Raw genomic sequence first — 14,204 nt, 5'->3', positions numbered from 1 at the left:
CTATTTTTTTTCTTCCTGATTCTGATGTATTATAATTTAAGAATGACTTTATGATTATTAGTTTATTTATGTAGAGCATTTATGTAACATTCCTGCTCCAACTGTACTTTTGGAAACAGTCTTAAAGATGACGAGCAAGGGGCTGTTTCATGAGGTCTCTCTATAGTTTCATACTGATATTGGGAGAAGTAGGAATTAGTTAACATTGTAGTCAGAAGTCCTCTTGATATGTTCAATTAGTATAGGGATAGGTTTAACCCACTCAGAATGAATTTCATACAATCAAACTCTTTTGGGGGTGACTTGTCATAAAGACTAAATGTATCATTGGAGCAGGAGCAGTAAGAATGCTTTAGAAATGCTTCATAAACCAAATTAAAAGTTACTATATTGAAAGAAGATTTATAGATATTGAGCAACAAGCATTATGAAAGTATTAGATCTATGAAACTTAAATTAATTTGTTCTTCTGTTAAGTCTTATGACTTGGCTTCTTGTAAATTTTGGCTCTTTGGAGTATGCAGTATTTATGGAAGCAATAATAATGGTGTCAGATTGCATCGTACCTGTATCTTAGACTATATAAGTAGCACACTGACTATGGAAGTATAATGTATGGCAGCCCAGTATATTAAAAATAGCAAAAACTTGAAAATGTAGTGAGAAATAGTTGGCACTCACCTGAAATATTTTCCAGTGTACTTATGCTCCTATAGATTTTGTGCCAGGATATTTGGATTTAGTGCACAGAGTAAGCTTGAAGAGTATGGTGGTGCAGTAGTTAGAATGCAGTATTGCAGGCTAACTCTGCTCACTGCCAGGAGTTCGATTCTGACTGGCTCAAGGTTGACTCAGCTTTCCATCCTTCCAAGGTCTATAAAATAAGGATCCAGATTCTTGGCGACAATATGCTGACTCTGTAAAACATTTAGAGAGGGCTGTAAAGCACCATGAAGTGTATATAATTCTAAATACTATTGTTAGTGCTATTGCTATTCTTGCTTATGAAATCATGGCCTTGCATATTCTTTCATTATTCTGAGTTGCTGCAGTAGGGAGTTGAGTGTATCACGTTCTGTCACTATTGTTTCATCCCTTGTGTAATGCTGCATGCACCCAATTCACCTACTCCATCCAGATTCATTGCACATAGATTCAGTCAAGAGAATGCCCCTGAATAATTGCTAGTGACTTGGCTTAAATTTCATGTACAAAGAATATGTGCATGGTTTATGGACTCCTTATATCTACATCTTCCTTACTTGATTGTAGGTAAACTCTTTTAACTATTTACCTTACATTTGTACAATCTGAGTCATAGAAGGAAAGATAGATCTATTGCAGAAACAGTGCTTATTAAAAACCAAGCCTTTGATTGCTCACTGACTATTTCCTGGTGCTTAATAAAAAGCTAAAATGTATAAAGTAAACCCAAGATTAATGTTATGAAGACAATCATTATCTTTTATTCAGCATCTATTATATTCATGTGTGAAAAAAGATGTGTAAATAAAAAAGAACTTTTCTTTTCAATGCCTTCAAGCTTCAAAGGCTATATGCATAGTATTATGACTTAAGTTCCGGCAACATATATGTAAAAGAAGTCATATATAAAAATTATATTATGGGAAAATTTTGAATAAGGACAAAATGTCCTACACTATAAAAACTTTAATAAAAGACAAAGATATGGTATTATCTTCTGTAGCTAGTAGAAATTACGGGGGTTGGAAGAGAAGCAGAAATTCTCTAGTAATATTTTTGTTTGCTTTGAATCTTGGCTTTATATTGAGGTCAGGGAACATTGGAGGATGATCCATGATATTTTATCAGCACTTTTGGGAAGCAGAAACTCTCTATGAGTTGGAGAATACTTGACTGATTGCTGTTTTATTCAAAACAAAAACAACCACTTAAGGCTCAGTCTAGAGAAAATTAAGACACTGGGGAACTGGATTCTGGATCAGCTATTTTCCAGAAATGCAAGATTTTTTATATGCGGCTTTGTTTTTTTGTATAGAGGAAGAGCTGGTCATAATTATTACAGTAAATGCAATTTAATGGATTAATTCGTAGGAAGGAATGTGTATTATTCCTGAATGTTGGTTAAATCTGAAATTGTGTCATTTGAATAATAGTACCATTCCGCAACATACGTCAGCTTTTGCCAATAGTATGAATTTGTAATTACATATACGAGATAAATATAATGTATTTTAGCAAAGTTAAGTACCTTGACTAGACTACTTTATATGCAATGGACTTCGTTATTTATCGACATTTATTTAGCAAATTTATATACCTGGCCATCTCATAGCATGACTTTAGGTGGTATACAATCCCCCAAAACTTTAAAAAAACAACAAAATACTTAAACATAAATAAAAAATAAAATAAAGTAACAGAAAATAAGAAAAACAGCCAAACTTTGAGCAATCAAAGGCTTGATTTTTAATAAAAGCCCAGGAAAAAAAACAACAACTTGACATCACACAACCATCTTGCCAACTTCTCATGGGACCACCAGAATTGATGGAAAAAACACTTACAGGAACTTTTCAGAAGACAAGCATAGCCTTCTTAATAAGCAGAAATAAAAAAAAATTAGTCCTTTTTAAAATTCTTTTCTTTTTTAACAATTCTGTCAGGTACGGAATCAGCACTGGAGTCTTATAATGGAGAGCGTTGTCCCATCAGACAAAGGAAATTACACCTGTATTGTTGAGAATATCCATGGATCCATCAATCACACATATCACCTTGATGTTGTTGGTAAGTGGCTGTAATATATTTTTTTATAAAAGTAATATACATCTTAGAATGATTTACTTTTGGAATCTAAAGGTATTGTTAATGTGTAGTATAAAATATCCCGATAAGGGCCTGTCTGTCTATCTGTCTTTGTCTGTCTGTCTGTCTGTCTGTCTGTCTGTCTGTCTGTCTGTCTGTCTATCTATCTATCTATCTATCTATCTATCTATCTATCTATCTATCTATCTATCTATCTTTAATTAAGGCATCAGGCTAGAAACGATAGGACCATGACTTTTAGTCCTGCCTTTGGCACAAAGCCAATTGGGTAACTTTGAGATAGTCACTTTCTCTCAGCTCTAGGAAGGAGGCAATGGCAAACCACTTCTGAGGAACCTTGCCAAGAAAACTTCAGGGACTTGTCCAGGCAGTCTCCAAGAATTTGACCTTTAATGGAAGAAATGTATATGGGAGTGTGGCTGTGTATATTGCTTAACTAGTTAATTAACTAGTTAATTGCTTAACTATCTTACCAAATTCAGGTGCTTGTATTTTTTTATAATGAAGGAAATAGAATTTGGAGTTCATAATCTTTTCACCTAAGAAGAATCTGAACTTTTTTTTCTTTACATGTGGGTTTCTCCCCCAACATTTTATTAAGAAATATCATTTTGGGTAAAAATATTAATTTTATTGAAATACAGACATTTTCCCCTGAAAATTACATTAAATGACCTAAACAAAAGATCAGTTACGATACAGGAAATGCAGCTCCAATTTTTTGTAGGAGATACAACACACTTTTAAGAGTAAATTTATAAAAGGTTCTTGGATAGGAAATCAAGTATTGGTTTTGGATCTAGAACAGTTAATATTTTAGTACTACAAAATTATGAGTTTAAAATGAAAGAGGTTTTAAATTAGGCTGAAATATATTGCATGTTTATTAAAGATGCCATAGAAGATTGATGTATTATTTCTGGATCTATTTATAGTATTAAGAAGGATTAATGTTTTCTAAAAAATTAATTATTCTTAGTAATTTTGAATTTACAAAATATGAAGATAAGACTGGAATATAGTTATTCATAAGTACGTAGATAGAAGTAAATATAAAAATAGTAATGAGAACACTTTGGAAATAGTGGAATTGTTTAATTCCATCATTTAAATTAACATCATTTTAATTAAAAGCAGCTTATGGATGCCTGGAATCATTTAAAAGCTATATATAATTCTGGGCTTAATTAAAAACCAGCTGAAAAATAAGCACTTTCCCGACATCATTTTAGCTCAGTTCATCCACAATAAGAAGACTAATAAATGGTCCATGCCCACTTCTGTCAAAGCTCCATAATTCACTGCTCCCACTTCATCATCATGTAAACCGGGATTCTTATTTCTTAAAATTGCTATGTGGCCATAGCTGAATTAAATATAACATTTTAAAAGAATTACAATTACCAAATTATTTTCTAATTGAAGTGACAGTATTGGAGGAAAGATGCATTCTTTCATTCAGAGCACTCATGAGCTTTTATGTAAAATAAGCTAAGCACTAAGATTTCCAACAAATAGTGTGAGTTTTTCCCCCAGTAATTGAGATTTTCTTCACAAAGGAAACCAGAATTAAGGACACAGATTTACAGACACACACTGTAATCACCCTGCACCTATGGCTAGTGTTGGATTGAGAGTGTCTAGGTCAGGGCTTTTCAACCTCTTCACCCATTGCACCACTTTTAGGATATGGCGACATCCGAGTACCACCAGTCGCCTAGCAAGGTGTCAAAAACTCGATCACCAAAAAAAAAAAAAGGAAAAAAGTACAGGTAGTCCCTGACTTACAACAGTTTGCTTAGTGACTGTTTGAAGTTACAATGGCACTGAAAAAAGTGCCCCACAAGCCACAGCCGAGCAAGACACCTGCCTGCCCGCCCAGTGGTGCTCTTCTTCCTGTCAGAAGTTTTCATTGTTGTGAGCATTTCTGTTGAGGATTGGCAGCAAGGGTGGGTTGGGTTGGTTTTTATCCCGCCCCGCTCTGCTGGGTGGTTGCAGCAGGTTTTGGTCACTTCACATGACCCTGGGACACTGTGACCGTCATAAATATGAATCAGTTGCCAAGCATCTGAATGTAAATGACAAGGCCCTGGAGATGCTGCAACATTCCAGCTGATCGGTGCTTCTTCTGGGCTCAACAGAAGCGCCAGGATCAGTGCCGAGCTGAAGCTGGAGCCTGGCGCTGATCCTGGCTCTTCCGCTGAGCCCTGACAGCCCTGCAGCTCCAGCCATCTCTCGCTCAGGCTTGTGCGGTGCTGCCACCAGTTCAGCTCATTCCCTCACCCACTACCACTTTTCTAGGATGGTCGCGTACCACCTGCCAGGTGCCAATGTACCACAGGTGGTACCTGTACCACTGGTTGAAAAGCCCTGGTCTAGGTGTTGTAAGAGGTCAGGTCCGGATCTCCTCTTTTCTCACTTCCTTCCTAGTACTACTCCTTTTAAATGCATCCCTACAATCTACACCCTGAAGGTCTTTTTCCTGTTTTATACTTGTGTTGCATCTTGTTGCCTTCATGTCCTTTCATACATATGAGCACAGTTGAGTCACTTGTTTTCCACTCTGTCCACTTTGTAACTTCCCTTTTTCTGCGCTCCAGCAGTGATTCCCTTTTGTAATGGCCTCTCCTCTCATCCTGTGTGCTGAGGGTGCAGTTCCTTGTTCTTTCAGGCTGGCTGCATCTTGCAACAACATCTCCATATGGCACCCTGCCCTGATTACTAAAGCCTAGCAGTAGGCACCATGGTCCCTGAATCCTAGCCTACAATAACATTTTCAAATTTTATCCCAGAGATATTTAGAAATTACTTCCTAATGAGAATCAGAATATTAAACCCTGGTCACGATTGGTTCTATACCTTGTTTAAATTTTTCTGAATTTAATTATATGTCTTTTTTGCTATATATGAGTATAGAAAATAGTAATACAAAACACTATGCATATAGACCTAAATGTATACCTTTCCTCCTAGTCCATCCAGTCTTTTTCCATCAGTTGCCAGATTTTGCTTCTTAGTTAACATTTGGCCTAAAATAACATTTTATGCCGTTTAGGTCACAGATATTGACTGAGTTAGGCTCTTCCTTTCATTCTTGATTTTATTGTACATATACTGTATAAAATTCCAATCTGCTGTCCTTCACATACTCCTACTGTGATTCCCAAACTGTGGATATGAAAAACAATTAACATTAGATATATATGTGATGGATATTTTATTAATATTTCCCTGCCATAATGCAAAAAATCATTTTAATCAATTTGCTTATTCTGGAGGGACGGCCAGAATAAGCAAATACTTTCCCCCCCTAAGTTTTGTTTTAAAAAATTCAGATAACTTGATGACTAAAGCATTGTTGATTGAGCACTTGTCTAACAATGTTTATTGAAGGTGCAGTCCCAATGGCTGCCAGGAATTATGGTAAATGGCATTCCATGTGACTCTGGCCTGAACAGACCAGCTGTTGAGAAAGCACAACTAAATTATGTTCACTAGCCAGGTGGTGGGTGTGCCCAAAAGCTAGTGAAGAAGGAAACACATGAAGTATATACAACTGTTTCCAAACAATAGTTTTCCTCTTTGTGGGAACACTTTGAAAAGAGCGTGGTTATACATATGAAAGGAATAAAACTATTTCTAAGGTTGTTACAGACTGTCATGTTTTACTTTTCAAAACATTTCACTTATTTAGTGTAACCTGGATAAATATTTATGTGAAGCCCCTTGCCTCTTCTCGGTCTTTGAGGTTTTTCAATGCTTTGCATTCAAGAATATTTGGCCTTTTATTTTTCCTGGCAAAAAATATAGGTGAATCGAATGAGTGAATGAATGGAATGGTAATGAGACTGATGTCATTTATTGCTATGTCTGCTACTTTAATAGAAAATCATAAAAGTAAACAGGACAGTCAAGATTTTCCATTATGATTACTGGTCACTGTGTGTAAAGTTGGCATCATGAGGTCTACGTTGTTGCTCTTGTCCCTTCCTCTTCCTCACTTCATCCAGAAATGGATTTATTTTCATTTGCAAATCTTGGTTGTTTTTGGAAAGCTAGAACCCAACTCATTTGATATTGTTGTGGAAAGGACTATGAGTTATTTATAAAAATAATAAAGGAGAGATAAAAATAAGCAAAGAAATGAATAATGTGGGCACTGGAACATCGTTCCTTTCCACCCTACAATTTCTAGCCTGCAAAACTAGACATTTGATTGGTTTCAATTATATCAATGTTTTTCAATCTTGGCCACTTTAAGACATGTGGACAACTCCCAGAATTCTCCAGGTAACATATCCTGTTCCACCATTGGTAACAGGTATCAGTGTGCATCTGTTCAGGCTCTCCAGGGTATTACTGTTGCATGTCCTAAATCCTGCTTTTTACTTTGCTTTTTCCAGAGCTCTCTTATGATCCATGCTAGCTGGTTGAATTTATGTATTATATGATATCACCATAACACTCTGAAATTATGTTACGGTCATGAACATTGTAAAAAGTTAAAATAGCAATGGATGCACTACCTGCTAACATGATAAAATCAGAATCTTTTAGTCAGATATTTTCAGTGTATAGAGTTACACTGAAAGTAGGTTTTTAAGAAATCGAATATACTTTTACAAATCTAACATTCTGAAATGTCTAGATCACTTCTTTCCTACTATAAACATCCATAGGCCTAGTATTTTTTTTTTAAAAAAGGGCCGTCCTACTGTTATCCTACCAGTGTATATACTGTTAACTAAATTCAATCCAGATTGACACTGAAATAAGATTAATTTAGTGTTACAAAAATTAACTAAACACAAAAGGTTCATTTGTAGATGGTAGTTAGGTAATAGATTTGGGAAAAAGTGTGTAGAGGTTTGCTGGGTGAATTTTCCATCATGCATACTATACAACCAACAATATAATTATGGTTGCTCTGTGGTGAATATATATTACTCAGAAATAGGCCTACAGTCAGCAATAAATACACTGGAGGTTGGTCTTGGCCTTGCAAACATTTTTTAAAAAGATTATGGAATAAAAAGCATATTTTGATGCCTGTCGAGGTGTTATTCTTCTTGTGATCATCCGAGACAGCATTTTTTCCCCTTCAGAATTCTAGTTTAATTTAAAGCCCATGCTGCTGATAATTTTACCCCAGTTTACCACAGAACTGCATGCCGTGTGTGGTTAAAATCATCATTATTACTTGGCATGGCAATACTGTAGGCTAAACACTTCCAGAAAGGAAGATATATCCAACTGGTCATTTGGTGGGTTTTGACATAGCTTTGAAAGCAAAGAAGACAAAGAAATTATAGAAAATTATGCCAAAACGCAGTGAAGGGAAGTAGCTAGCATCCATTTCAAATACTGCAACAATTTTACATTTGGAAATGAACAGACAACTTAATTAAATTTGTAAAAATTATATCTCAGCAACTCACTAGTTTAGGGACTGATGATCTATGTTAGGTGGTTTAGCTTAAAACATATACTGTTGCTATTGTTTAGTTATACTTTCATCTTCCTTCTACATGCCTTTTTACTTATTTATAATGACTGGCAGATGAGCATCAAATGATACACACCCCATTTATGATGCTTCTGATATATCTTTGGTTTTGTTTCTGGCTAAGCTGTTTCTATTCAAAATATTCAACAGCTGAATAGTGCTGTTTTTAAATTTGGTTTATCTTTTTTTTCAAATGAATTAGCTCCTTTTGAGACCTAATCTCCTTGATATTAACAATAAAGAACAGTATTCAAATATGGCAGTGTATAATTCTGATGTTTCTTACTTCTTGCTACAAGGGAAAATCTGAAGAAACTGAAATTCTTCCAGCTGTTCTCTTGCCAGATATTGGCCAAAGGCTAAGGTGGTATTAGACATTATTATCTTGCTTGTAATAATTTTTGAAAGACTCACTCTTTCATCTTATGTCTATACCAATAGTTAACAGAAAGTTTCATTAGGAGTATATATATTAAATATTCTCAGTTGGTAGTTAATATTTGAGAATAAAGCAAATGTATCATAATATGGTCTTTTTTCCCCAAACATGAATGCAGTGGCGGGGGGGCGGGGAATGGAATGAAAGCAGAATATTCTTGGTTAAACAAGCAATCTTCAGCTGAAAATTTTAATGACTTTCAATCACTTTCCCATTTGTGCTGAAGTGAAGATAACCAGTTGTTTCAAGCAGAATGGATGAATATTTGGCCAGGGTGGAGATCTTTGGGTTCTAGCTTGAAGAGTTCAGTGAAGTAAAACTCATTATTTACTATGTAATGCAGATAGTCCTTGAGTAATGACCATTTATTTAATGATCATTCAAAGTTACAAAATATAAATGTTGAATTGCTAAAAAATATAGATGTAGAATTCTTTGTGGTAAAATGTCTTCCACAGAACTGCACATTATTTGAGGGGTATAAATCAGCTAGCAATTTGCTTTGCAATTAAAAATCCAACAAATTTATGGTGATCCCTTGTTATGGCAACAGAAATACCGCTACGTAGCAAATTTTAGCCAACACATGCAATGTAATTTAGAACAAAATGAGGTCCATGTAGTCCAGCATCTTGTTTTCATTTGCCAAGCTTTATTGGAATATGTTTCACTTGGAACTATTCTGGCATTTAAAAACATTTAGAGATATGTAGGCATTAATTCTTTCTACTCTGGCTATCTCAAGAGTAGAGGTAGACTTTGATAAAAAAAAAAGGTATGGTTCTTACTGGACAAAACTGTGTTGTTGCCAGTCATCCTTATTTCCAGTTAGGGGGAAAAAATGATTTACAGTATTTAGAGCAGCTTTCCCTAGCCTAGCCTGATGTAAAGTGTTGGGCCTCAGTGTTTGCTAAGCATTACAGGAATTGATCCAAAACACCTGGAGGTACCAAACTATGTTTTTGGAGGAAGGCTTGTTTTAAAATTTGTCTTGGTTTGATATATTGAATACCTAAAAGTATTGCTAACATTTGCTTCTTATTTACCTTTACCAGTTCATTTCATGTTGCATATATTTGTTGTTCAGCTAATGTTCTGGCACCAATTTAACTTTCAAGGTGGGATTGTAGTAATGGAAGTTATGACTTGCCAAGGTTTACATGTCAGCTTGCTTTGCTTTGCACTTCCAATAACTCAATCCACTTTCCACTTTAATTTGGCCATTTTGTTTTCCATCAGATGAGCATTGCCCCAGATTTTTTATAGAGTCACGTAGGCCCCAATGCAAAATGTTACATGCATGCAAAATCTTGAGGTTTTCTATGCAATAGATGTTCCCATTGCATTTTGCAGACTGAAGAGAGTTATATAAAAATTGTATATTTAAACTTTGAAAAGTTATGTTAATGTGAGTTGATTTAACGTCACCTAGCTGTGCTGGATGATGCCTGGCCTACCAAATGTAGTAGGTAGATTTGGAACAAAAGACTGCCCAATCTTGAGATAGGCCCAAAGAATTATTTGCCCTGAGATTTTAAGAAATGTCAACATAGAATCATAGATCTACAGTGAATATTTAAAAACGCACATAACCACTCTGATTCATTTTTTAAAGTAGTACAATAAGAAGTGAAGCTAAAAAAAATTTAACACAAAATTTTAATACAAAATTTCATTTTTAATGTGTGCCAATGTGCCCACAGTAAAAAAAAAATGACAATTAAGGTTATTTAAAAGAATCAGCAAGTGAATTTGTTAAACCATCTGCACATTTTGAAAGAAAAAAATACTGTAATAAAGACATGATTCCTTGCTTGTGGAACAAAATCTTTCTTCCAGTGAATTGGACCACATAAATGTCTTCTGGTTTCTAACCTGATGACAAATTTTGCTTGATGGCATTTACTGCAACTAGTACTTTACTGAAAAGATGTAATTAATTTTCCTCATGATACAATTTCTTCATTGACTGTGACATAAGCTATCAGATCTGGTGAACATTTGTTTATTTTACGTCACTGCATTCCCTGCCAACCACCATTTTATGTACATCACACGAAATTTGGCCTGTACCAATATTTGGTTGGAATGGGAGTAATTTGGGAAATTGAGTTTATGACAATAGTTTGATTTGTTTGTTTTAATTAGATATTCTATACCTCAGATTAGTCTTTATAGGGGATGTAATGGCTCAGTGGTTAAAGATGCTGAGCTTATCAGCTAGAAAGTTGACAGCCTGGGTTCGAGACCCAAGCGCTGGGTAACAGGATAAGCTCCCGTTACTTGCCTCAGCTCCTGCCCACCTAGCAGTTTGCAAGCATACAAACACAGGTAGATAAATAGGTACCTCTTCGGTGGGAAGGTAACAGTGTTCCAAGTGCCTTTGGCGTATAGTCATGCTAATTACATGACCATAGACATGTCTTTGGCTCCCTCGTTAAGAAACAGAGAGGGGGGGGTGTCCCAGAGTCAGATAGGCAACAAGGGAAACCTTTAGCCTTTATATATTTATTGTTTTAATTAATTGTGAAATTAATTAATTAACTGCCCAGAATCACTTTTTGTGGAATGGGCAGATATATAAATTTGATACTGAATAAATAAATAAATAAAATACTGATCGGGACTTGGACAGGTGTTCTGTAAACTATGAAGCAGCTTACTGAGTAACTGTGATTTGGGCTTGTTAGCTTTTTAGCAATTGTGATGTTGGGCTTATTAAGGAATAGTCTTGAATAAGGAATTCATAGGACCTTCTTATGAACATAGTGCATTAATGAATAAGAAAGAATAGGGATACGCATGCCACAATGAAGATTCAGTAGAAAACTATCAAGGGAATAGAGAACAATGTGTAATATTAAAAATACAGAAGAGGAAAATGTGTTATATTAAAAATACAGAAGAGCAAAGGACACACATCAAATCCATTCCCAGAAGTTTACCCTGAATACATGTGGGACTGCCTGTGCTGAAAACAAGCCTGGTTGTTCTAGATTTAGCATTGGGCTACAGATATCAGGCAAAAGGGGGACATGTCCTCCTTTTTTGTTCTCTTGCACTCTTATTCATTAGGGATAGCCTTAAAAGCAAATTATGTCTGGATTTTTGAGTGTGTTGGGATTTTTTTTCCTTTGGACTGTTATTACAATTCTAGTCATTCAAACTTTTGTGTATTATGACCTTGTAAATTGTCTGCTTCGTTTTTTCCCCCCACTGTCTTTCAATGTACTTAACAACGTAGATTCAATCCCACCACTTCAAATTTGTGATCTTGTAGTCTATTGATCACATAACTCATCATATGTTTCTATGGTGAAACTTGAAAAGTGTGTTGTCATTGATTCAACATCTTTGCTGGCATGTGTTCTGCAAAATAGAAGATTTGTTGGAAAATATTTCAGTTGAAAAAAACAGTCCTTCTGATGCTGGAAAAAGTAATTTTATATGCATGTAGGCCTAAGTGTGTGTGTGTGTGTGTGTCTCTCTCTCTCTCTCTGTGTAGCAGTTTTGCAGTTGTAATTTTTGTTACTGCTTCCAAGAAAGTTAAGCAGTTAGTGTATCCCCGCTTTTCCTCCCATTTGTCTTCCTTTCCAAATGTCCATGTCCTCCTTTGCTTGTTCAGATATCTGATAAACCTAGTTTAGCAAGGAAAAAAGCAGAGAAAATGTTGAAGAAAAGATTAAAAAGGAATCTGAGCCAGTTCATGGGAGATTCTGGTGAGTTGAATATTGAACAATGGGAAGCAGAAGGGAAAGCCTGCAGCGTTGGCTGCTGAACATTGAGTTTCCAAAACACAAGCTGCTTTTCAACTTAGATGGAAACATTTGAGGGAATGTGTGTATAAATGTAATGTATACTTTAAATAAAACTGTAATGTTCCTGTTCTGAGTGAATGGAGTGAATGGAGCAAGATCATATTAAAGTTAATTTAAGATACTTATGTCACGGTTCCGACAGACAGAGACAAATAAAGCAGAACTCCGAAGTTTGCAAGTTCCTCAAAGAACATTTTTAATGATACAAAGTATCGGCACATCAAAAGTGAAACCAAGTCTGAATAGACACATAACAATCCCCAATACAAAGTTAAGAAATCCCAGGCATAAAGCTATGTAAGCTACTACATTCCCCAATACATCTTCTTAGCGGGCTTTTCACGAAATGCCCAGCCTGCAGTCCCGGGAGCAGCTGATGACCTTGGTTCTCACGGGAGAAAATCTGTTTAGTCTAGCAAAGCACTAGTAAACCCCCCTCTCCGTGCTTTGTGTCAGCCGAAAATGAGTAGGGAAAATGGCTGTAGCCATGCTCATTTTCACAGTTGACACTTACCTGGTAGAAGTGCACATACTTCAAAAACAATTGGCCAAAAGTGTTTTGAACCACATACAAGTACATTTCCTTGTATTTTTTTTAAACTGCTCGCTTTTTAAAGGTTTCCACACAAACCTGAAAGATGTTTCTACCAGTGTTAAAAGACCAACACCTTTTTTTCAGTCTTGCATAGAAAAAGAAATGTCTCTCCTTTAATGAATGCCAGGGACATACTCTGTTTGCATTTGCATGAGTCTGAAACATTTCTTCCAAAATGCACATGGGTGCAGCCTTAATAATTAGATGCGTATCTCTGCTTATGGATTTTTGAAATGAAACTAGTTATTTCCTCTAATACCCTTCTTGGTATTAATTGCCTGGTTTCTTTATGGTAAACCCTTCCCCTAATTCTGTTTCTTATTTAGATTTCTATTACTCATTATATTAATTTGGGGTTTTCACAAAATGTTCATGTAATTTGATATGACTTGGTTTTTTAATTTTTTTTAAAAGAAATTGGTTACAGTATAGAAATGCACTTTTGTTAATCCAAAAATGTAAAAGCAGCTTCAGTTAAATTAAAGTCAGAGTTACATACAGCCCTACCCTGTTGAGACTTGAATTCTGGCATCTGTGATTTGCTGTTGTTGACTAACTCTTTACAGAAGCAAGAATAAACCTGATATACTTACCTTACTGGAAGGGGGTTGGGCTGTCAGACAGGCAGGCAGGTATCCATGCATTTATCTATCCATCCACACTGGCGCTTGCCTCGAGGTATTTGGATAAGGGAAGAATGAAGAAATGTTCTTTTTTTCAAAGCCTGACTGTGGACTTCACACCTGGCATAGGCTATTGACAACACATATTGAAAATGCTGAGAGAGAGGGGGGGGGGAGGGAGGGAAGGAGGGAGGGAGGGAGGGAGAGAGAGAGAGAGAGAGAGAGAGAGAGAGAGAGAGAGAGAGAGAGAGAGAGAGAGAGAGAGAGAGAGAGAGAGAGAGAGAATGTAGGCAAATAATTAGAAGCAGAGACTGTGGCTTTGCTGCTTGTCATAGTTTATCAAAGGCTTATCTAAACTGAATGTGGAGGATCCGGGTGTCATCATTTGGTGGAGGAATATTGGTTTGACATA

General features: G+C 35.8%; 1 protein-coding gene across 4 annotated transcripts in view; it reads left to right on the top strand.

Moving 5' to 3' along the window:
- The window catches only part of FGFR2 (fibroblast growth factor receptor 2), a 127,332-nt gene that overhangs the window by 58,118 nt on the left and 55,010 nt on the right, over window positions 1-14,204 (top strand). For all 4 annotated transcript variants that reach the window (XM_081328966.1, XM_081328964.1, XM_081328965.1 and 1 more), the window contains one exon: window positions 2,649-2,772. In XM_081328966.1, the coding sequence (XP_081185092.1) occupies window positions 2,649-2,772 (124 nt within the window). The remainder of the gene's footprint in view (window positions 1-2,648; window positions 2,773-14,204) is intronic.

Source organism: Vipera berus, assembly GCF_964194415.1.
Source record: "Vipera berus genome assembly, chromosome: 5".
NCBI classification, from domain to species: Eukaryota; Metazoa; Chordata; class Lepidosauria; order Squamata; family Viperidae; genus Vipera; species Vipera berus.
The sequence above is the reverse complement of the archived record's forward strand: the minus strand, read 5'-3'. Positions and strand labels throughout refer to the sequence as shown.